The 25,743-nt window shown below is 38.2% G+C and overlaps 2 protein-coding genes across 2 annotated transcripts in view; both read right to left on the minus strand.

The window, feature by feature from the left end:
* The window catches only part of LOC129767795 (uncharacterized), a 76,851-nt gene extending 70,693 nt beyond the window's left edge, over window positions 1-6,158 (minus strand). Inside the window, exons 1-2 of the mRNA XM_055768994.1 lie at window positions 5,946-6,158; window positions 5,428-5,639 (exon numbers count right to left, since the gene is read on the minus strand). The gene's annotated coding sequence lies outside the window, so the exon portion shown is untranslated. The remainder of the gene's footprint in view (window positions 1-5,427; window positions 5,640-5,945) is intronic.
* Window positions 6,159-21,375: 15,217 nt separating this feature from the next.
* Window positions 21,376-22,574, minus strand: LOC129768529 (larval/pupal cuticle protein H1C-like). The gene is made up of 2 exons (XM_055770249.1): window positions 22,454-22,574; window positions 21,376-22,353 (listed from the first exon to the last, which is right to left on the minus strand). The coding sequence occupies exons 1-2, from the start codon at window positions 22,463-22,465 to the stop codon at window positions 21,589-21,591; spliced, it is 777 nt and encodes a 258-aa protein (XP_055626224.1). The 5' UTR covers window positions 22,466-22,574; the 3' UTR covers window positions 21,376-21,588.
* Between the last annotated feature and the right edge of the window lie 3,169 nt (window positions 22,575-25,743).

Raw genomic sequence — 25,743 nt, forward strand, 5'->3', positions numbered from 1 at the left:
AACACACTGGGACAAAAAAATATTCGTTTCTCGTGAATATTTGTTGATATTCTAAGACACTGGTTTTGGCGGCTCTCTGGTCAGGCGTTCTGGCTACATGTCCAGCCCACTGCAGCCTGCCACGCTGTATTACCTTTACTATCTCAGCATGTTTGTATACCTGATACAATTCGTGTTTCATGCGCCTGCGCCACACTCTATCTGCCAATTTACCGCCAAGTATCGATCGCAAAACTTTACGCTCAAAAACTCCGAGCACTCGTCGGTCAGCTTCCTTCAGCGACCTGCTATGCTAACAAGAGTCATGACAAATGCCAGAAATCGGTTTACGCAATGTATGGAGAATGGGGAACGTCACCTAAGAGTTTTGCTCTTCAAAACAATGTAAATAAAAACTTTAGACATGTACCTACATTATAAAAAATAAATAAATATTTTCCGATGCATGCAATAGTTTTTATTGAGAAAAAGAAGTTATGCTGCCCGACCCTGTATATAGTTATGTTAGGTCCGGACTATGTCTTCTAAGTACTTAAACAACTTCGAGTAATAATTTTCATTCAAATTTTAACAATTTCAAATTGCTTTCGGGTCAGATAATCTGATAGAGATTATTTTCACCAACGAGATATCAGTTGAAAGATATTAATATTGGTTTTCTTCATTTATTTTTTGACGTAGAACTACGTCTTTCAGGAAGGGCGTCAAATCAGAAAACAGGTCACGTTTTTGTGAAATAAAGTTAACGTTAATAACGTTTTTCATTATGAAAGAATTCTCATGATTTGCATACCAATCGAATCGGAAATCCTCTAAGATTTGTTTGATATGCTATACATTACAATTCGCTAATCTCTAAACGGTTTAAATTCATGAAAACTGGAAGAACTTCCTTTTTTCCCACACATTTGTTCTGCCGATTTGTGTGCTAACCCTACCCGTATTTCGAATGCTTATAACTCGAACATTTTTCAACAGATCGGAAAGATGTTTGCATCAATTGATAGGAAATATTTCAATCGTCGATCACAACTAATAAAATGTTATTTTTCATGAGATGAACAATTGAATATCTGTAAAATGTCAAACGCTCTAACTGCCAAATTTTGATTGGCCCGATTTACGATTTCCCCAACACAGGCCTCAAAATCGAAGTACCTGTGAAAATCAGCTTTGCAAATATACATGCAAGTCGGGGGTACTTTTGTTCCCATCGAGCTGTGTTTCCCTAAAATGGACTTCAAAATTAATGCGCCTGGGGGAATCCGCTTTGTCAAAACATGCAAGTGGTGGGTATTTTTTGGTGTTGAGTACTTTTGTACTCGCTTGTCGTTGTCATTTCAGATACTGAACTTTTGCGCTTCGAGAACTACGTAAACATGAGATGTGCAATAATTTCAGAGGGAAATGTAAAATACAATGATCTTTTGACAATTCCTCCGTTCACATATTTTGGTAGTCCTAGGCATCATATCAAAAGTAGAAGAACGTTCATCAAATTTATTTGTAACGAAGAACATAGTCTATTACAAAAACTTCGATGCATTCAGAAATAATATTCGAAGTGGTAAACAAGTGGTTTGCTTAATATAATTGCGTAGTTCTACGTCGAAAATATGCGGTCGTGTCCTAGATACAACCCCCTACAATTTTTAAACGGTTTTATTTAGCTTTCCCTGTAATTTGTTTGTATGTTTGTAAGTTTGTAACATGTTGGTCTGTAGCGCTGACCCACATTAATAGAATTTTGACCCCCTTTCTGTTGATCGATTGATCTGAAATTTGGAACACACCATTATCTCTGTAGTCATTATAAAACTGCGTATTCCATTATCTTGAAAATCCAAGATGGCGGCCGCTATAAAATGGCGGATCGCATATTTTCTCAAAACCTTATCGATATGAGTTTTCCAAAACCCCATCAAACCACATGGGTATCAAATAAAAGGGCTTGACACAGTTATTTATGAAAAATGCAAATCCAAAATGGTCGCCACCACAAAATGGCGCCATATATATATATTTTTTTTTTTCCAAAACTCTATCAATATGGGTATCAAATGAAAGGGCTTCACTAGTAGAACACAGTTATTTATGAAAAATACAAATCCAAGATGGCTGCCACTACAAAATAGCGGACTATATATTTTCTCAAAACTTCATTAATATGGGTATCAAATGAAAGGGCTTGACTAATAGAATACGGTTATTTATGAAAAATCCAAATCCAAGATGGCCACAATCACAAAATAGCAAATTACTTTATTAAACGGTTTTATTTAGCTTGAACCGTTTGTATGTATGTTTGTATGGCTGTAGGGTTGTCCCATATTAATAAAAATTTGACCAATAGGAACTGATCGAATTTGTAAAACACCTTAATCTCTGCTGTAATTTTAAAACTGCTTTTCTTGAAAAATCCAATTTGGCCGCCGCTACAAAATAGCTGATTCCATATCTTCTCAAAAAAGGTTGATTGAGATATGTGTATCAAACGAACGAACTTGAACACACTTGTATTTCTGCAATCCACTCAATATGGGTATCAAATGAAATTATTTGACTGATAGAATACAGTACAATGGTTTTATTGTAGAGAAATATTCTAATGAAATAGATAATGTACTAAAAACTAGAAAATAAAATAAGTAAAAAAAAATTTTTCAAGTTAAACGGTTTAATTGTGATTAAACATAACAATGTACTAAAAGCTAGAAAATAATTAGGCAAGTAGCAGTTAGCAGCTATCACACCTCTCCTTCATTAGTCTAGGGCATTGATAAGACTAAAATAAAATCGTTGGATTTCCATTATCCACAATTAACGACTTCATCATATGTCCCACGATTTTATTTTAGTCTTATCAGTGTCCTAGACTAATGAAGGAGAGATGTGATAACGGCTAACTGCTACTTGCCTAATTATTTTCTAGCTTTTAGTACATTATTTTGTTTAATCACAATTAAACCGTTTAACTTAAACAGTTTTTTTTACTTATTTTGACGTAGGACTACGTCTTTCATTTCTATACTGGGGTGTAAGTTCAAACTTTCGAAAACGAAAGCGTTACGCCGAAGACCGAGATTTTGAGCGTTAATAGCTCCCAAACAACTGAACGAAATAGTATGATATACACTTCATTCGAAAGATAAAATGTCTACGCGTTATATGCTTGTTACTTTTTGTTCCAAAAACATGTTTCAATAGCCCTAAAATTGCTTTCAAAACAGGCTATCGAAATCACACCAATCGGTATATAAGCGAGTGCCGCTCGGAAATCCACTCAGTTATGATTGCGCAACAATTGAGGTACGATCGCCGGAATGGATGGATGTTTCCCTAACACAGACTTCAAAACCATGGATCCAGGGGAAATCGGCATTGCAAAATAGATGTAAGCAGTGGGTACTTTCGTACTCGCGTGCGTATCTGGAAATTGGAATGTTTCCCTAACACAGACTTCGAAACCATGGAGCCTGTGAAAATTGGCATAGCGAATTAGATGCAAGCAGCGGTACTTTTGTACTCGTTTGAGTTTTTGCAAATTGTAATGTTTCCCTAACACAGACTTCAAAATCTTGAAGACTGGGGAAATCGGCATTGCAAAATAGATGCGAACTGTGGGTACTTTTGTACTCGCTTGTGTTTTTTGCAAATCGGAATGTTTCCCTAACACAGACTTCAAAACTATGGAACCAGGGGAAATTGGCATAACTAATTAGATACAAGCACCGGGTACTTTTGTACTCGGATTGACTATGGATTTGATATGGTATGATATGGTGTAGTGGATATGGTCGAAGTGGATATTATATTACATGTCGAAGAAATCACATTTATAAAGGCAGCGTTATAAAATTATTTGTTTACGAATGCTGCAATCGATCGTCGTTATTGGGAAGTTGGAATTGTTGGGAAGGGGGTCTTATTTTCGCTGTGTAATTCCGAAGAGGAATCCATTCCTTCTCAAGCGTTAATAATCCTACTCCGGATCAACGATGATTCCAATTGCCGGGGTTTGGGGAGTGGGTACTATTCACGCTGTGTATTTCCGAGGAGGAATCGATTCCCCCTTTGAGAGTTAATAATTCTTTTCCGGCTCAACGTGGACTGATATGATAGTCACTTTATTACATAAAATGATTTGGTATGATAATTACTTTATTCGAAAAATGAAATGTCTAAGATTTATATGCTTGTTAATTATTGATTGTTAAGTCAACGTTAGTCCTACGTCCACCTTGCGGTTATATCAAAGATATAACCCACTTTTAATTTTATGTTTATTTCACGACTAAAATATATTATTTTCTCACTTTACATTTGTCTTGAGATCAATTGTCAAGAGATCAAGACATGTCATGATCATACAAAGTGTTGCTGTGAAATATTTAGTTATACGAACAATTGATACCAAATATTATAATTTTCTTATTGAAGTTTCAAGGATGAATTGTTCGAGTACAGATCCATTTCGACGAAGAAAAAAGTATGAAACAACATCAACAACTTCCACATACAGCAGTGATAGCTTCACAGCTCGTTCTGTGCTTCACGTTTCAGGAAGACTTCCTTTCAATTAACAAATACAAAAGTTCGAGCGTTTTCTAGCGATCGCCGCTTGTCTTATCATTCTATTCCAAGCATTCCCAAACAAAGAACGTTACACATTCAGTCACTCTCAGCTCGCCAATCGACTCCACCGCTATCACCACCTGATTGCATCGACGTCACACTCGAAGGAGAAGACGATTCATGCTCCTTCCTCCTTCTTTAGTATATCTGTGTGTATATGTTGTGCAGTGTGTAGCTGCACACGAGCGAAACATCAAACCGGAACAGAACAAAAACTGCTGCAACTCAGCACAACACATCGAAAGTTCGCTAGTGCACTCGTGAGGCGTGCAGACAGAGACGTTCAACGTTGCATGAAGGCTATTCACTGTCTGAGCGGTGGGTCTCCTGGAACTCTACGGATGGTGGTGGAATTCTGCATTACACTTGACGTTTTTTGATATCAATGGCGTTGAGGAGGGGTGTTTGTGAGAGAGGGGTCCCATGGAACTCGGGCTGCGAAAGGGGGAAGTTGTACACGAACAAGACCTTGACTGTGTGTCCCATTGTCAAGTGTGTTCATCGTAGACAACGATGTGCTGCGGGTGCCCACATGGACGTTCCTGGGTGAGTGGGGGATTTTGCGCCAGTTGAATGTCAGGGTTTTTATGTAACCGCTTTGGGTTGGAGTGAGTCGTGGTGCTGTTTCAAATGTTAGCTCACAGTCGAACTCAAAGGTTTGTCATAGAAATGTTCCCTCGCAGGAGAATATCTAAGAAGCACGTACAAGGTCTTTTTAGGAGTTGTTTATCCCAAGATAATAAATATATACCAATAATGGATGGTTATAACGTATTACTGATTGACACTCACCTGTTTGATGTCGGGAATAATCTCTTTTACTATAAACTTATTTGCGTTGTATAATTCTATCACTAATTATGAGCGTTGAGTTTGAAATCTAAATTCGACGATTTCGTCCAAATGCATTTAGCTACGACGGATTAGCTATTACGAGACTAAAATTACACTATACCGATTCACTTTTTATGAACTACATTAGAATTACTAGCGAACTACGGGCGCTATAAATACATCACTCGTTGTATAAATCAAATCTCCACATTTATGGCAGCGAATGCAACCTTTCCGTTTCATAGCATAAATCTCATTGATGATCAGGACTCAAAGCACACAACCGCTGTTCAAATGCATCTTATTCCGAACACAACAAAAAACAAAAACATCGCACCGATAAATACAGAGACACACCCACACATCGGCGTTACGTACGCGTAGTCGCCGAGGAAGAATCGAGGAAAAACAACTAGTAAAAGAAAAATCACCGCAGCAGTCCTATTTTCTCGTGTCGATTGCCACAATTTGAGCACCTTTTTCGAACTCGAATTCACATATTCCCGAGTTCTTATTACTAATTTGTGCGTTTGCGATCAGTTTCCGAGTGCTTTCTGCGCTAATCCTACACTGAAAAGTGATTATTTATCAGACGTTAAACAAAAAAAGGGAGTGTTTACGGAACACATCCTCTGCGTGGACACACACTACGTCTTGAAGAGAGCGAAGTTAGTATCGGACTGTTGGTACCAAAGGAGACGGGAGAATTCAAAAATATGTACACAAGCGAGCAAATGTTGAACGTTATAAACATTGCAAGCACTGTGTGCGTGATGCCCCTCGTCTGGTAGCTATGGCTACGCACACGCTGCACAGGTAGATGATATGAGGCTTGTTTCGTAGGGTGTGTTGAGTTTGGCACAACTACTCTGTTCGATGTGTCTGAAGAAGGAATATGAAGAAAAGGGGGTACTGCTATGCATGCTTCGTTATCCATTCATACACGATAGTTATAACACCTTTTACGAATGGTATACAATACCGGCCTTTTTTTTCATTTTGATTCAACGTTCCACCGAAATGTTCTTTATCGTTGTGTATAACCAACACAGGTATATCTGATGTAAATTAGCATACCTCGTGCCAGCTTTTCATGTGTCGATAAAACAGTATATTATGGGGTCTTCACTTTGAAATACAGAGTGCGTTGAACGATGGGAACGATAGTTGTTCTCAGTTTACGGTTATGAAGGAACATTGTCGACATTTAGGGGAAGTGCGAGTAAAGAGGGAAGTGTGGATAAAGTGGTCAGTGGCTTGTTTGGTAGTTTAACCTTTTACAAGACCAAGTATATTGGCACCCACGATAATTATTTTTTTTCGCTGCACTTGGAATATAAATTTAATATTTCACTTAACCAAAAACTTCTAAAGCTATTTGGAAATACTCCTCTTGTTTTGGGCTGCTAAAATGTACGATATCAATTCGGGAGAACGCCGGCAGAAAATTCTGTTTTTATTTTGTTGAATAAGCAACAAGTTGATAGGAGATCCACTGTCGGAGTCCTGGCCTCTCTTCATCCATACAAACTCTGCTGCTTGCGACAAATAACATCAGGCTGTTGTGCTATAGATAACACAACAACGCTCATAATAACTATCTCAACTTTCCAGTCATTTCTGAAAAATGCACAACGGTCCAGGAGGTGTGTTTGAGTGGAAATTAGCATTTAGAGTTCAACAGTTATTTTCTGGACAAAAACTGTTTTCAACAAAGTTGTTACATATGATGGAGCGCTCATTCTTGTGTTATCAAAAATAGGATGACCAATATTGTCGATGAAATAAAAATACAACTTTCTTATCTATATAGATAGAGGTAAACATAGTTGGACAATGTTGTAGACCCGGTTATTTGAGACATATTTGCAGAACAAAGGTTCTATCTCTTGTAATAACCGTTATAGGGCATTTTTCTTAGTTGGGTTAGGGTCACCATGGAAAAAAACTGTTTTTTGCTCTAACTTTTATATTTCAAATTTTACATGCAAATTACCTTTGAAAGACTTTTAGAGTTAACGAACACAAACATTTTGCAATGCAGAACTTGTCAATATAGCAACTCTACTCAAAGTTATTAATATTTATTCCCCATAAAATACGCTCTCTCATTTGTTTGTCATTGTTTCTGGGGCAAACATAAAAAATGTTTGTTGGTGGCATTTAAAAGAAAAAGAATCACTCAATATAATACGTGATTTACAAAACTATGTTATTTTTCATGTTTGAGTAAATTAAAATTGAAATCATGAGTTTTTGGGTAAAAACCATCAATTTGGATAGGATTAAGATATTGACAAGTTCTGCATCGCAAAATGTTGGTATTGATAAGCTCTAAATATCATACCAAGACAGTTTTGACGTAGAATTTGAAATATAAAAATTAATTCAAAAAACCCGTTTTTTCATGGTTACTCTAATGCAACTTAGATAGAAAGCGCCAAAAACAATTTTGTGAGAGATATTTATTCTCTAGACAAAAAATGTCTCCGACAAAGTATAAGATATGATAGAGCGTTAATTTCTATGTTATCAAAAATAGGGGTGACCAACATTGAAAAAAAATATAACTTTCTTCTCTTTGAAGATAATATAATCGATTTAGCGCTTTTTTCTAAGTTGCATTGGGGTGACCATGAAAAACCGGGTTTTTTTTATTTAATTTTTATATTACAAATTCTACGTCAAAACTGTCTTGGAATGACTTTTAGAGCTTATCAAAACCAACAATTTTGCGATGCTGAACTTGTATACATCTCCATCTTCCTCAAAATTATTGACGATTTTTCGCCCAAAAAGTCATGATTTCAATTTTAATTCACTCAAACACAAAAAATACCATAGTTTTCAAAATAACACATTATGTAGAGTGAAATAGAGTAATTCCAAATGAAATCGACAAATGACAAAACATGAGTATTTTTGATTCGAATGAAAGTGTGTATTCCGTTTGGGTTAGAGGAAATATGAGTTTTCCACAGCAATTGGGAAGTTTTTGACTCAACCGTAACTTTTGAAAAGGGCGTAACGAATGAGTAAGAGAAATCTTTGATAATTTATATCTCAAAAACTATGAGTCGTACCGAAATAGTATCTTAGAAAGAGTTATAGAGTATTGTTGGCTTAATTTGAAAAAAATATACACTGAGAAGAAAAATTAGTACTCTTTTTTAATTTACAAAATAAAATTTTAATTTGCGATATCAAAAAATATGTATTTTTTTATGTTTTTTTCATTTTTTCCATATAAAATAGAAGTCATGAAGAAAATTTAAAAAATGGGCCCAAGATGGTAAAACTATTTTTGACGAATTTTGTGGAACATCGAATTTTTAAGAATTTTCGAAACTTCGAATTTTTGTGTGTTAACAATCATTTTTAGCCACAAATTATGAATTCTGATGTGATTTAAAGCAAAAAAGGTTATTATCAATCTCCTTCTAAATGTAGCCATTCTCGAAATATTCAAAAAAATATTTCTAATTTATTTTCTTTTTCATAGTAAATAATCTCTTTTAATATGTTTGTCGTGTTATACCGTCATGTTCATGAAATTTTATGAATTTTCTTGGAAAGTGTTTCGTAGACAGTTTGTATGTAGAATTAGAAATATAAAAGTTAGAGCGAAAAAACATTTTTTTTTTCGTGGTGACCACAACCCAACATTAAAAAGAGGCGCTATATCGGTTATTTCAATAGATAGGAAAAAAAATTGTTATGCAAAGACATCTCAAATAATTGGGGCTACAATATTGTCGAACTATATTTACCTCTATCTAGAAAAATAAGAAAGTTATATTTTTTATTTCATCGACAATTTTGATCACCCTATTTTTGATTAACATAAAAATGAGCACTCGATATATGTAACAAGTTTGTCGAACTTAATTGCACCGCCTGGACCACTGTGCAATGGAACAGAAGGAATACTCTTACACCTAAATGGCTGTTGTTCAGTTTACTATATGTATAGATACGGTAACATGTGCACTGAGGTCATGCGTATTCTAGAGCTTACCACTTAGAACACATTCAAAGCGTGTTGACGCAAGTAATACTACGTTGAGACGGCGAAGTTCGTTGGTGCCATTAAATAAAAAGATTAAAAGTGCCATTAGATAAAAAGAATATCTAATAAACATGTTACATATACACGATAAGTTCTGACTCTGTTAATGTTAAATTTCTAGTAACCCTAATTAAATAAACAAACAAAACCCTAAATAATTAAACAAAAGATTTGATTTTTCATCACCCATCACAATTTACTACAAATCAAGATTGTGTTGGGACAAACTTGCTAAATGCGTAATAAATTTTTCCGAACTCTCTTTTCACTGCAGAACATATGCGTAATTTTTCAGAATTTCTCTATTTATCTTCAATATTATTCGAATTTGGCTGAAGACGAACACAACGTTATAAAGACAGCTCAAATGGAACCATCTGTTCTCTTGTGATGATGAGTTATACGAACGGAAAAATTAACATTTGTTTTATATGTAACTTTTGGGCATTACGGGCGACTAATTGTTTAAATGTTAGGTTGCGGTCTACCAATGTGGACAGTATCAAAAAGTCATCAGAAAATGAATATAGTACTAGATGATGAAACAAGGTTTTAACCCTCCTGTACTAGCACGCAAAATAACTCGTATACTCGTGCACGGTGTCACAGACTGTGCGTTCTCTGTATTATTGTTATTTTGTATTTTTAAGCACTGCTGGTATTTGTTTAAAGTGAAAAAATGATATAGTTAAATGAAAAAACTCCATAAAATATTTTTTCTTCAACTTCATTCAGTTTTAATAATCGTTTAATTCCGTGAAACCATATGCTCGAGTATAGGAAGATCAATTAATGGAAAAACATAGGTCATACAAATAACTATTCAATGATAAATCATTCTATAAAATAAAAATAATTATCGGTTACTAAATAATCGATCGTGACCGGAATAAATCGCTGCAGTAAACAACTTCAACAGAAACAACCGCTTGAAAAAAGTTTAGTAGATTACAAATATTGTGGCGCGGGAAAAACATCTTGTGTATAAATGCCACACATTTCTATCATAAATTTATTCCCTCATTTTCGTTTTTCTAAGGTTACTGTAATGGGGATGAAGTCTCCATTTCACGAGGATAAGGAATCGAGGCGGGCCAAGCCGCCAAGATGACGCGATACGATTCCACCGCCGACCCGCCGTCGGAAGCGGCGGTGTCTCGCGCGCAAACCTGAGTTCCACTGATTGCCCGGTTAGTTTCAAACATAGGATACGATCCTTTAGCAATGTCCGACCGAACTTAAGCGATCGTCGGACGGCATATGTTTGCCCGATTAGTTTTTGTTTTGAAATACATTACCGCGCCACAATATCTAGCCTACTACACTTTTTCTGAGTGATTGTTTCTGTTGCAGTAGTTTTCTGCAGCGATTTATTCCGGGAACCTTTCTAAAGCATAAATTTTCCATAAAAATACACCCAAGATGATTATTATATTCCTCAGTTTCCTAGAGCCAGTGGCGCCGAAGCTTTCGCACCCGGGACGGAAGAGACGATTGACACCCCTATCCCCCCGTCACAAAAGGAATCAATCATGTTTATTCAATTTATTCATATAAATTCGATTAATTCTGTACCCCTAAGATCGTGTACACGGGGCGGTCCGCCCCCTTCTCACCCCTCAGTCAACGCCATTCCCTAGAGGTGAAAGAGGAATATCTATCGGAAATATTGACCCCTATGATGTAAATTGAATCGAACAGTCGATTCGATCCTTATAACTATCACACCGAGCAAATTTTTGTATTTTGTAAATCGATAGATTCTAACCGAAGCGAGTTTTTTCTCGAATGTCATGTGCTGCGTATTGCATATTTTTAAACGTTGTTTCCCAAAGCAAAATATCAGAGATGCAACAAGCAAACCAAAAAGCTCGAAAAATTATGCCTATAGCTCTCACACGACTGTATCAATACAGTAATGTATTTGAATCCTGACGCTTCTAAATCCGGACACTTGTTGAATTAATGCGATTGCACAAAATGTTATGGCTGTGGTATGATATTGAATGTAATGCAAAGTGTCCGGATTCAAAAGTATTACTGTAACAGCAAAATAGAGCAAACGAGAAAAATTCTGTTAAACTTAAATTATGTAATAGGGCTCAATATTTAATTTTAGAATTTCCTAATTTCTCTTCCATCACTGTTGTGCTTTTCATGGTTATATTTCTTGAAAGAAATCTACACAATTAAATCACTTTACTTATCAAGGCTTTGAAATAAAAATAACAATACTTGAGAAAATTTTGCATTCGCAGTCTTCAAAGGGAAGTTTTCTAAAAAAAACGTTCAAAGAACACGGCAACAGAAAATCCGAATCGAATCGGGTGTGGGGTGGTGATGTCGACAGCAGCCATTGCGGAACAAATTTTAACCTTCAGTTTTCCACCGAATAACGCACCTATCACCGCTGAAAATTACCTTCTATACATCCGACTTGAGATGCGTTGTACTTTGATGACACTTTTAACCCGGAAACAATGCTCCAATTCACAAAAAAATATTGATCGTTCGGAAAAAGTCGCAAATAAGTCATTCACGAATTATCAGTCATCCTACATGTTGTAACCGTTTGTTGCAGTTGAGTTTTTTGAAAGGAAATGAAATATGAAATTTTATGTTTTTCTAATATTGCCACATTTTTTGTAAACTTGTTTAGTAGGAAAGTAAATACAATTGATGAATAATTTTTGTAAAATGAAATCGGGCGAAAATGGTGGCGTGTCGGCATGGTAGGATACAGCGAGGATTGCGAGAGAGAGAGAGTTAGCGATAAGATTGAGAAAATGGACTATGCGCCAATAAAAAATGTAAGGAAAAGGCTCGAGGAAGAATCCGCCACCGGGCTTTTTGGATTCAGACGTGGTGTGTGACGGATGTTTGTCTAAGAGTTCGGTCGAATAGCTGGGACATAGTTTCCTCGACAAACTCCCGGTTGACCGGCACACTATTCGGCCTAGTGGACCACCACAACGCCTAACCGTAAAGGACAAGCGAGCACTCTCAGGTTTTCCGTTAACACCAAGGAGGGCCCCTCTCGGCATTGCCACACCGGTATCGTCCTGGGCTTGTCGATCTACGTCAAAGAGGGTAGACGCCGAGTAACGTTCAACTTCCACGTGCCGATCTGTTGTGGATTCCGACGCCAACTACAGAAGCATCCGCCATTCGCCTCTCTCTCGTCACCTTGGAACAACGGCATCAATAAAACAAACAAAACGTGGAACAAAACGTCATCAATAAATAGAAAATTATTCAAAAGGAAGGTGAGAATATTCTTTTCATTTGATTCGCGAAGCCTCTCCTAGTAAACCGACCCTGAGATCCAGTTCGGGAGGTCTCTTGCGGCTGAGAGCTTTTCCGGGTTGACGCAGTAGATAGTCACAATGTAATGGTGGCGATCTGGCGTGGTAACATCCGAAACTCTCACGCTATAGGTCACGAGTTCAATTCTCACTCCCGACATTCTTCCGGAAAGGAAGTAAAGCGAAGAACCAGCCAAATATGTTAAAAGTCACAATCACAATACTGAAAAAAATCATCCCACAAGCGACCAGATGACAGTTTCAGCAAAGCTATCCAAATTGCCTTTCTCAAGGCTGAGTGTTAAGTTTTGTTTTTCAAATTGATTTTTTTGATGCTAGATACGAATGAACTGAAATAGGTTGAGAAAACCTCTATAATTCAAAACATTATCATCATTACATCACTAAATCCGAACACGATCCTTAATTCAAAGAAGCTCTTTTCCAGCAAAAAAAAAATACAAATCAATTCGCTTTTGATTACTTTGGATTTTATTTTCGAATGAATCGAAATTTTCAAAATACCTCCTCAGACGATAGTTTTGGTGTATCTGAAAAGGACCGATGGGTTTGCGTGGTTTTACGAAGCAGATGGGTGATTCATGATTTATTCTTGTTCACGCGAGAACTATACACGAGATTTGTGTTCTTATTGCCAATGCACGTAGCGTATTTAGTATGCATCGCGAATATTCTCTTCATGCACCACCGTCGTCTATTTGAAAACAGATAAAATCAACGATTCGTACGTACGGCGGTTCATCTTATTTTATATTTCTCTTCTGTTCCGCTCCTGTCCGTCATTACAAGCTCTTTAACTTTCAAACTTACACCCCAGTAAAAAAAAATTAACTTACACCCCAGTACAGATGCAGAAATGATGTGGTGCAAAAATACAGAACCACTCTCCACCAGACGGCATGGAAATCGACGCGGTGCCTCCAACGAACAAAATTGTACCACTGTTTGCGATTTTTTTCTTCCGTTGTTCCTTTGTATCGAACAAACCAGCTGTGGCTGACGTCAGCATTGAGAAAGATTGCTTTCTGCTAGCTGGAGCAAGACTATGACTTGAATGAAGATGATTATGAGAGACTTAAAATTGCTCAATTCTTTCGGCCCTAGCCTGAAAAAGGCCAATTTGGAAACTAAACTAAACTCTTGGCCTTAAGGAAGACCATTTGGAAATCCTCGATGTCATCTTGTCGCTAGGTGGATGACTGATGAATTGTGAATGCTGTAAAATTGCAAATAGTTTGTTTATACTCAATAAATTGAAAAGCGGAACTGAAATTGCTTATTAGGGGCTGTCCACATACCACGTGAACAGAAAAAGCACGATTTTAGAATCCCCCCTCCTCCTCCGTGGACAAGCCTGGACATTTTCATACCCCTACCCCCCTTTGTCCACGTGGACATTTTTCTCTTTCTAATTAAAATAACTAAGGAAATAACTGAATTGCGCCTAAATTCCATTTAAGTTTATTTTATTTCAAGTTTTACTAGCTGTACCCTGCTGTACCAGCTATGCTGTGGCTCATTGTTGTTTTACGGTAGAGAAATGAGTAGCATAACAAAGCACATGTTTCATTTAATTTTAAAATATTTGTGAGTAAAGAATGTTTTTTTGTTTTTCCATTGGCGATCTAACGTACAAATCTACGCCTAGGTGGCGCTGCGGTGAAAGTGATGATGGTTTTTAATTTTGCAATGTGAGTTTATGGAAGGTTTGTAGTTCTTTCCATAAATCACAATGTTATTGTCATAAAAGTTTATTTGAATGCGATAAGTTTAGAAGAAATTTGATTCTGCGCAATTTAATATGATATTTTCTTAACTCTTTCATTAGTGAAAATTTTATAAATGTTGACAATGGTTGAATCAATAAAGGAAATTCGAGAGCACAATCAAAAACAAGTTGAAAAATGCATGGTTCCTGCATGTGAGAACTACCTTGAAAAGTCCGGGAGTAAAATATACGTGATTTTAGGTTACCTTATCATCTTTTTTTTTAGTTCAAAAACAAAATCCAAATGTCTCACCGATCGTTTACGTTTTGCGTTAGATCACCAATTATCAGCGAAGATATGCAGGCTATCTAGTTTGCCAATACGGAAACTCGTAATGTACAGTTGACCAGGTGAGGCACCAGGCAATCCGCATCTGAATATAAACTACACAACTTCAAAGATTGATCTTGAGCTTCACTAATTGTGATTGCGAACGCCAATCGAATAAAAATAAATGGATTTAAAATTATTTTCAAATACCATTTTAGTTCAGGATTTTTTGACGTAGGACTACGTCTTTCATTTCTATACCGGGGTGTAAAATCAAAGTTTCGAAAACGAAAGCGTTACGCCGGAGACCGAGATTTTGAGCGTTAATAGCTCTTAAACAGCTGAACGAAATGGTATGATGAACACTTCATTCGAAAGATAAAATGTCTACGCGTTATATACTTGTAACTTTTTGATCCAAAAACTTGTTTCAATAGTCTTAAAATTGCTTTCAAAACAGGCTATTGAAATCACCAATCGGTATATAAGCGAGCGCCACTCGGAAATTCACTCAGTTATAATTGAACAGCGATTGGAGCATGTTGTCGATGTTGTGGTGAAGCTCTTCGTTTATCATGAAAGCGCGGATGAACGGTGTCACCAAGAGCCTGTTTGTGCACCTTAGGCCGAAAGGGAATCCATCAGGAGGAGAGTGATGCCACAAACGGTTCCGCTTTAAACATGGGAGCAGCCAACACACACACACATACACGCGCGGAACTATTTTCGTTTGGATGCCGTTCAGCATCGAGAAATTTCCGGAAAGATTCAATCGTTGTTTAAAAATAATCTGCCAGTTCCCCTGAAAACTGAAAACTATATTCATGCGAAAGAGTTCATTTTAATGTTTTCTATCCATGTAACACTGTGACCAAATATTTTTCAATTAAGTGCTATTAACAGGTGGTTATCGAGTTAGCATTAACCACTGGTGGGCTTCGAGTATCGAGGAAAATCGGGAAAGAACTAATCGTTGCTGAAAAATACTCTGTCAGTTCCCCTGGGAATTGAAAAATACATTGATGAGAAAGAGTTTATTTTAATGTTTTCTATCCATATAACAATGCAACCAAATACATTTGGTTTTGTGATTCTTCAATCGATCGCAATTAACAGGAAAGCTTCTGAAAATTATTCTTTTTCGGCGAGGAATCAAGGGATCGAGGGATTCATTACCTAGCCTGACCTGACCTGAAAGACATGCAGTTTGTTTGGAACTGTGAGGGAGGGCAGAAAAGCCAGAAGGCAGGATGCAGGAGGAGAAGAGAAGGTGACCAAGAGAGAGTATCAGCATCGAAAAACGGTTCCCCGGGAAGACATCGATGCAGCCGCCACACACACATACACGCACGGATTTTTTTTCGTTTGGATGCCATTCAGCATCGAGAAAATTCCGGAAAGATTCAATCGTTGCTGAAAAATAATCTGCCAGTTTCCCTGGGAATTGAAAAATACATTCACGTGAAAAAGTTTATTTTAATGTTTCCTATCCATGTAAAACTGCGACCAAATACAGTTGGTTTTGTGATTTTTCAATCAAGTACAATTAACAGGTGGTTATCAAGTTAGCATTAACCACTGGTGGTGGACTTCGAGAAGAATCCGGAATGGTGTCATCGTTACTGCTAAATAATCTGCCAGTTCCCTTGGAATTGAAAATTATGTTCAAGCGGAAGAGTTTATTTTAATGTTTTCTATCCACATAGTACTGCTGCGATCGAATACATTTTGTGTGTGTTTTGTGATTTTTCAATCAAGTGCAACCAATTAGCAGGAAAGCTTCTGAAGATTATTCTCCCCCATCAGTAGAATATTTTCGTATCGAATACAGTTCGCGCGCGCAATGGAAAATGTTTCGCATCGCGAAAATCATATAATTTTCAATTATTGCTCAGTCGCCGAAAGTTTCAAACTCAAAGAGTTCATTCGCCTCTAGTTTGCCTTCCAAATTTCCATCGTAAACCACATCTTCTTTCGATTCAGTTATGGACAAAAAGCATACTTTAGCGATATTATGGTGGTGAAACGCATTCATTTTTCGTGAGGACATCGACAAGACAACATCGTTACTGAACGAGTTGAACGAGCTGGACGAGCTGGACGGCGAGGGATCAAGGGATTCATTATCATTAAGGTGAAGGTGGAAGCTAGCCACAAATGGCTGCCATTTCTTTCATCTCCCTCCCTCACCCTTCGCCCGAAAATCAATAATTTTGCGAAACAGTGTGGAGAAAATGATCATTTTCGCACACTTCCCATGAAGTAATATACGCCAAACTCTAATCGATTACTTACAAGATATTAAATTTTCATCTGCTGTCGCACTGTATAGTGAACAACGTCGGAAAACTCGAGCAAGTGCTCTGAAAGTTAAATTTTCATTTTTCAATCTTCGACAATGGTTTTGTTTGTATTGGTGAAAGCATCGTTATTTTTTCGACACTGATGCCAGACAACATCATCGAAACATCTATCAAAACCACTCAATAAAATGTTATTCCTGAGTCATAGCGTTTCATATCATGAAAATCAATAGAATAAAATTGTGTTGATATCAATACAATCATTATTTTTACGTTTAATGGGTCTATAATGTAAGTTTTAGCAACTTCAACATTGGGTAAGAAAATTGTATTGCAGAGCTCGGAACACTGCCACGGCTGCCTATGCTTTCAAAAACAATAAACGGAAAAGTACTACATTCAATCAAAATATCTCGGCCAACGAAGAGCAGAGTTAAGGCTCTCCAACGTGAATATGTGAAAACAATACGACCAACGAAGGAAAATATGAAGGAATTATCAGCATGCGGAAGAACTTGTTAATATCAAAAGAGGCCCAATTCGCATGTGTTATAAATTTGCTCATGTTACGCTCGCGTATAATCAGTATTGTCAGTGTCAATGAAGCGCCACACAGTCTGATAAGTGAATTGATCTATTTACATGTGCTTCGCTCTTCTCTCACAAACACTATTACCCCATTTTTACACGTGGGTTTACCTATACTACTACAATGGCTAGCTTCCACCTTCACCTTAAGAGAAGAGAAAACGACCGAGAGAATACCAGCATCGAAAATTGGTTCCGCTTGAGACATCGGAGAAACCGTCACACACACACATACACGCGCGCAACTCGTTACGTTTGCTGATTATCGAGAAGAATCCGGAAAGAAGTAACCGTTGCTGAAAAATAATCTGTCAGTTCCCCTTGGAATTGCAAATTACATTCGAAAGAGTTTATTTTAACGTTTTCTATCCATGTAATACTGCGACCAAATACAATTGATTTTGTGGTTTTTCAATCAAGTGCAATTAACAGGTGGTTATCGAGTTAGCATTAACCACTGGTGGTGGACTTCGAGAAGAATCCGGAAAGATATCGCTGCTGCAAAATAATCTGCCAGTTCCTCTTGGTATTGAAAATAACATGCAAGCGAAAGAGCTCTCGTTTTCGAAGTACCTCAAATATTCATTTAGTCATTCATTCAGAATGGATTCAGATTCAACTTCAAACAAATGATCACTGAATCAACGTCCTACGTCACCATTGCGGTTATACCATAGATATAACCCACTTCCTGTTTTTCAACAATTGTAATAGAATGTGTTGATATCACATAGAATACATAGATACAATAACTTTAATTTAAGTTCACATCTTTGTTTCAGGAGTGTACTTATTCCATCTGGAAATCCACTAACATCTTCGCCAGTGATAATCCAATTAACCCGATTGATTCGCTTTCATTCGATTCAAGTGAAATTCCAGTAGAATTTTTTTCACAGAGATATTCTCGATCTAATGAAAAATCATCCTTTCATTTTGGATTATGAATATTTAATGACATAACGATCGCACAGCTAATCGATGGACAGTTTTGAAATGTTTTATGCAAGGCCCAGTTATTGCGTTCCAAAACCCACTCAAAAATTTCGATGTTGCATTCTGGTCCATTATTTTTTTTTGTTGAGTGCATATCTTTGCCCACTCCGGAATATGATCGATCACAGCAAATGCCGATTCATCTTCACTCTGAATTTCCGATTCACCTTTAGCCTGTAGCGCAATACGAAAACTTTTCCGCCATTGTTCGGAATTTTTTTAGAGGTATTGAAAGCGTATCAAAATATTTTATTATTTTTCAAATCCTTATCGACCATTCTGCAATTCATTAACCTTTTGCGGTCGTATGTCTTTTTTTCTGTATTATAGTGACTATCAACACTTTTTGGCTGGTTCGTCACTGTTACTTCCATTTTTTGGAAGAATGTCGGGAGTGAGAATTGAACTCATGACCCTTAGCGTGAGATGTATGGAAGTAACCACTACGCCAGATCGCCTCCTCAAGGTCGTATGTCTGCTCTCAGCCACCACAGCGAGGAATCATACAAATACTTTATCCAACCGCATGCAATAATTTACACTACTTTTGTACGAATTTTAATGTCTAGTGAATTTGATCTTGAGTTGATACGTAGTTTCTATGGATAATAGATAACGGTACTCGGTGTAAACACAAGATTATTAGCGTAGGGAGATACGAGAATCATAAGAAATTATGACGACTAGTGGTGGAAATTATGACGACATCTTTTGCAAATGTAAATATTAAATCCTAGAAATTGAAAAATCCCAATACTTTGAAAAATTATTACTTTTCGAGAAAAGTAATACAAAAAAATTGTTTCACAAGTAATTTTGCATGAAAAACTATACAGACATTTTCATTCTAGAACTAACTGTTCTCGAGTTAGAAAAAAATCTATAGAACATTATATTTGATGAATGAAAACTCAACCATTATGGAATTGTTTAATTTTTATAGTTATTTTTATAGGTGCCACAAACGTTGACGCCAAAAAAACATCTTTGACCGTATCGACGCATGTGAATCGCTGCTGAATCGCAACAAAATCGACCCGTTTCTGAAGCGGATGGTGACTGGCGATGAAAAGTGGGTCACTTACGACAACGTGAAGCGCAAACGGTCGTGGTCGAAGCCCGCTGAAGCGGCTCAGACGGTGGCCAAGCCCTCATTAACGGCCAGGAAGGTTCTGCTGTGTGTTTGGTGGGATTGTCAAGGAATAATCTATTATGAGCTGCTTTCCTATGGCCAAACGCTCAATTCGGACCTGTACTGCCAACAACTGGACCGCTTGAAGGTAGCACTCATGAAGAAGAGGCCATCTTTGATAAACAGAGGCCGCATTGTCTTCCATCAGGACAACGCCAGGCCACACACTTCTTTGGTGACGCGCCAGAAGCTCCGGGAGCTCGGATGGGAGGTTCTTTTGCATCCGCCGTATAGTCCGGACCTTGCACCAAGTGACTACCACCTGTTTTTAACGAGCTAGGTAGTCAGAAGTTAGCCACAAAAGAGGCCTGTGAAAATTGGCTATCCGAGTTTTTTGCCAATAAGGAAGAGAGCTTCTATAACAGGGGTATTATGAAGTTGGCATCTCGTTGGGAACAAGTCATCGAACAAAACGGCGCATATTTGACTTAAAAAAGATGATTGTAACTATTTTTATGAACAAATGAAAATTCAAAAAAAAAAAATACCGCAGGACTTTTTTGACAGCCTAATATCTGACTATCAACTCAATCAATTTATTGATAATTACGGAATACTCAGGTTGGGCGGAGTTTTGAAATTCTTGAATACGGAACAGTTTTCATTTAATTTAGAGTGTATCGGTGATTCTATTTGAAAAAATATTTATTCTTCGTGTCCACGTGGACATAGTCTATACCTCCTCCCCCCTCTCCTTGGACAAGCGTGGATATTTTGATACCCCCTACCCCCCTTAGGTTGTCCACGTGGTATCTGGACAGCCCCTTAGAGCAATCGTGGGCAATTTTCTTCTACTGTCAACTTTGAATTTCGAGGTGATTTGAAAACTTGGTTTCATTTCACATTTCTAAAGGCATTAGAGAATACCTTTTTCCCAATTTTTTGACGGTTTTGGCTGCATTAAAGCCGAACAACCTGGATCGAAACTTCCGTGATTCACTTGGTTGAATGCGTTGATGCATGATGAGAGCATATTTATACGCCTCATCAGTTTTTTTTCAACAATTTGATACATACAAATGCATCCTTGAGCTTCTTACTTCTTCTTGTTTATGAATGTGATCCGAGTAGAAGGTGAGATAATTCTTACTTTTTTATTCTTCGAATTCTTCGAATTCACATCTGTAGCTTTCATAAACATTGTTTGATCTTTCGTAAGACGCCAACCGGTTACATACGGGTGTATTGAAAGTAGTGCGATTGGTTCGGAAGTAGCGCAAGGTTGCGTTAAAATCGCCGACAGCCGTAAGGATTATTAATGACGGGCTGGAGGACGACTTCTCGGTGCTCAATCAAAACCATTTTTTTCGCATCTCGAAATAGTTGTGTTGGATTTGTGGATAGTTGTTTTGTGTGTTGTGATATGAGCGATACGATCGAATAACCAGCAATATTTTTGTGTCATGTTTAATTTATTGATCTTTTTACAAAAAACAGAGCACACCCAGGGTGGTGATCTCTTCCCGTGGGTGGGAAGAAAAACCTGACTGTTAACTCTAGGTACTAACAAAACAACAATCTAATAAATAGGTTTCATTAGGAGGGGTTTTTTTTCTGAGGGGGGAGGTACTAGAGGGATGTCATTGATTCAGTAGTGATCAGTGATTTACCAGCCATAATGAGCATGGGATCCATCGTAGGAGACATGGGCGACCTCAACGGCTGGGGAGTAGGTCAGGGTCTTGGTGGAGTGGGCAGCAATAGCTGGGGCAGCATGGGCATAGGTTGCAATAGCTGGGGCGGCATGAGCGTAGCTGGTGTAGGCAGGGGCGGCATGGGAGTAGCTAGCGATAGCTGGAGCAGCATGGGAGTAGCTGGCGATGGCTGGGGCAGCATGAGCGTAGGTGGCGACAGCTGGAGCGGCATAGCTGACCTGCTTGGTAAGGGCAACTGGGGCGCTGTGGCTGTAGGTGGTCAAAGCTGGAGCAGCATAGGACACCTGCTTAGCGACGACTGGGGCATGGGAGTAGGTGGCAATAGCTGGGGCATGGGCATAGGAAGCGAGGGCCAGTTTTGGGGCTTCGTTGGTGACTCGGATGTCGGACTTGCGAACGCTGGAGTATGGAGTATCGACGGCCTTGGAGTAGTGAGACACGGTGGCATCATGGGAACGGATGGTGCTCTCGTGGGTGGCTCCAACGGCTGGGGCAGAGTACGACAGGGTCTTGGTGATTGGTGCGGCGTAAGCCAGAGGAGCGGCATGGGCGTACGAGGCATACGCAGCTGGAGCAGCATAGGCCACAGTCTTGGCCAATGGAGCGGGCTGGGAGATAGTGCTGTAGCTCACAGATGGAGCCGAGGAGTAGTGAGCCACTGGAGCTTCAAGATATCCAGCGCTGGCAAAAGCCAACGAAGCCACGAATACGACGAACTGTAAAATTCACGAAAACATAAACACAAATTAGTATCACTTAAAGTTCTTGCACTTGGTCTACACTACACAGTTCACGAATTTCACCACTTGAGCGTACCTTGAATGCCATTATGCTGGTACTTGAAAAGTGTGTTACTACTGAAGTCACTGTGATCAATGATACAGTTTCGTTGGCGTCGTCCAATATTTATATCAAAACTCTATTACGTGCGGAGCTTGGCTCAGCCAGCCCAAAACAATAACCTCGCGCCGGTCTCGGAATCTCGCGGGGAGGACAACGGCAAAAAGAATATCGAGAGGGTGCGACAATTCGCGAAGACTGCCAAAAGGAAGCACGAAGGTAGGAAAAAACCTATTTGATTATTAATGTACACACAGCCCAGGTGAGAGCGAATGAGGAGAGCGAGTTGCAGCGGGATGGAAAAGCTCGGCGGATTGCAGGAGATAAACCGCGGACATACTTTCGCTTTCGTTACGAATAAAAACACGCGGGAGAATAAGATGCCGTCGATGGCGTGTGTGTGTGTATGTTCCAATATATCATAGCAAAGAGTCTGTCGAACTTCACGAGTGAGCAACCTTCTCGTGCAAAGTCGGCATACATGGGCCACTTGCAAAAGGGGGAATTGGACCGAGAATGGATGACTGGTTCAAAAATTTTAAGATCCATGACAATTAACCACACATACTCACAGGACGAAGCCAAAGCAAGGAACCTGATCCGATTCCATTGAAACATTATGCCTCGGGGACGAGTTTTTTTTCTCTCTCTTCAAGTTATATTTTGCGTTTTTGTTGCTGGTTTTGTCAGATTTGCGGAAAGGGCGAGACAGGAGTAATGTGAATCACTCACTGTTCGTTACAATGACAAATGGATTGATCGTACGTTTGATTGCCTTCAAACGAATTGAGGTGTTGGTCTTTTCTGAAAACAGGAGGCTGCAACGCGATGAAGAGATCAATCGGATATCATAATTGATCTGGTCGTGTGGCTGGTTGGAGTATTTTTGACCGATCAGCGGAACGATTTTGTATTTCATTATATTTGATATTTCTGTGGTGTTATGTTGAGTATTCTGGAATGTCTGCGGTTCCATACTTGAAATTAGGCACAATCATTTTCTACTGTTTTTTGCAAACGAAAGGTGTGCACATTTATCTAGTGAAATTCGGCCAGAAATAGTTCTATTTCTTCGATAAGTGGCAGACTATAGCTCAAAGAAAAAAGAAATGTGTTTCTTAAGAGTTTATTGAGTGTTGCAGCATTCGCCGAAAACTACGTTGCGTTCGATAACCCTCGGTCTGAGGTTGAGTCAATTACTACATCAGTGTAAATTTGCTATGCTCAAGCTGTATATTTTAATTCGTTTTTTTGCGAGTTTAGCTCTGCGATTCTCTCAATGGATAATTGAACATTTATTATTTGTCTATCCATTGTCAGTTTTTTTTTTGTTTCAGAGGCGTTTTTATACTTACATTATATAAAATATTTGGTGTCCTATATAAAGAACAAAAAAACAAAGTTGAAATCGAATGGCAATAATATTCCAAATCAACTCAGATTTTTTTTTGCGTATGGCACGCATCATAATAAAAGAGATATAATTTGATATCAGGAGCCGATCGTTCACAGTGGTGCAATAGACATGCAGTCAAGTTTGCACGTCCCATTTTCGACATTCCGTCTGAACAATGGAACGATGAAAACGAAACTTGGAGAAATAAATAAACTCAAGTCTGTAACCGGTATTTTTGGGCTGCACGATAAAATGTAACACTAGCGACATCGAAAACCACATGGTCGAAAACAAGATTAATACTACCGATTTGAAGCCGTTCAAGCGTTGTCGCTTAAGTTGATCTGGCATAAGGCTGCTGAAATCCCTTTGAGTGTTAACTACTGATTTTGGTTGTTGTACATTTACACGTTATTCGTTATCGTCGGAGATTTTCATCGCTTTATTTATCCCATGTCTTTTTCTTTGCTTATTCTTAGTAGTCGGCCTAGCTCCTCTTGAGCAACGTTGTAAGGACATGTTTGTTAAGAGTGCTCATAAAATCCTGTCAGAATGAATTGTTTGCGCTACTGTTTGATTGGTTCCTGTTTGGATAGGTTTTCAGGCAGACGAAAAGACGTTTTGACAGCAGCTTTTACACAGTTTCAAAGCTGAAATATATTTGTTTTAGTTCAATGTTTTCTCGATAAACTTATACACTCACATTGTCGTGTTCCTTTTCCAATATTCTACCCGAAACCTTACTTTCTGACTATCTGACTAGTCTTATCTACTTGAAATGATAATGACTGAACTGCTAACAGAAATAAAATGAGACTTTAGCATACAATTGACTCTACTTGATTGTTTACCTACACTGACTTCAGTAAACTTTACTTTAAGATTACCACAAACAAAATAAATTCACTAAGCTTTCCAAATTTTCAAAAGCCAAATTTTTCAAATCAAGTCGTAACACGTTTTCAAACTCTATCTGCACTTTGTCCCGTTTCGAATGAAGTTCTCCGCTATGCTCCGCTTAACGTTTTGCGATGAAAAAACAGCGTTGTACGGAATTCACTCAACTGTCAGACGAAACTGCCCTGTGGTTTCGTAACAGTTCCGTTGAGACCCTTTTCGGTCTCAACGGAACCAATTGTATTTTTTTTTATCTAGGTCAATTAAGAGTTACTTCGGGGGTCTCCGTAGCCACATTGGTTGCGCGTTCGCTTAGTAAGCGATCGATCGTGAGTTCAAAACTCAGGGCCCTCATTCACCATCTTTGTGTTGTTACAGAATAGCTACGTCCACGCAACAATCATCAGCGATGGAGATCGATCCACGATCGATATAAGATCGATTCATCCATATAACTGCTCTGCTCTGCAAGACACATCGGGCTGCTGTTCTATAAATAACTCAACAATGATCATATCAACTGTCTCCGCTGTCCGGTGGTCCAACTGGATAATGGAAGAGCAGAAAGAATACTCTTACGCCTAAATGGCTACTGTGTAAATGTACCATATGCAATGGTATAGAAGGAATACTGGCGATTGGCAACTGTGTGTAATGTGTTATAATTAGAAATATGATAACCATGTGACATGTACACGATTAAAATTCGGCTCTGTTACAGCTAAAATACTAATGAGCCTAAAATAAATAAATGAGATAAAAAATAAAAGAGTTACTTCTACTACTTCAATTGGACGATCGCTCATCCTACTAAAGCAGAGTTCAAAGAACAGCATGACAAGCGGCTAGAATGAAGTAGCGGTTATTCAACCGAATGGAAGGGATATAGTGAACAAAGATCCGTGTATGTGAAAAATGATTCAAAACAGCTCATGAATCTGCGATAGGGTTGCAACGAATGTCTGGGAAAAAC

This window comes from Toxorhynchites rutilus, chromosome 2 (genome assembly GCF_029784135.1).
Source record: "Toxorhynchites rutilus septentrionalis strain SRP chromosome 2, ASM2978413v1, whole genome shotgun sequence".
NCBI classification, from domain to species: Eukaryota; Metazoa; Arthropoda; class Insecta; order Diptera; family Culicidae; genus Toxorhynchites; species Toxorhynchites rutilus.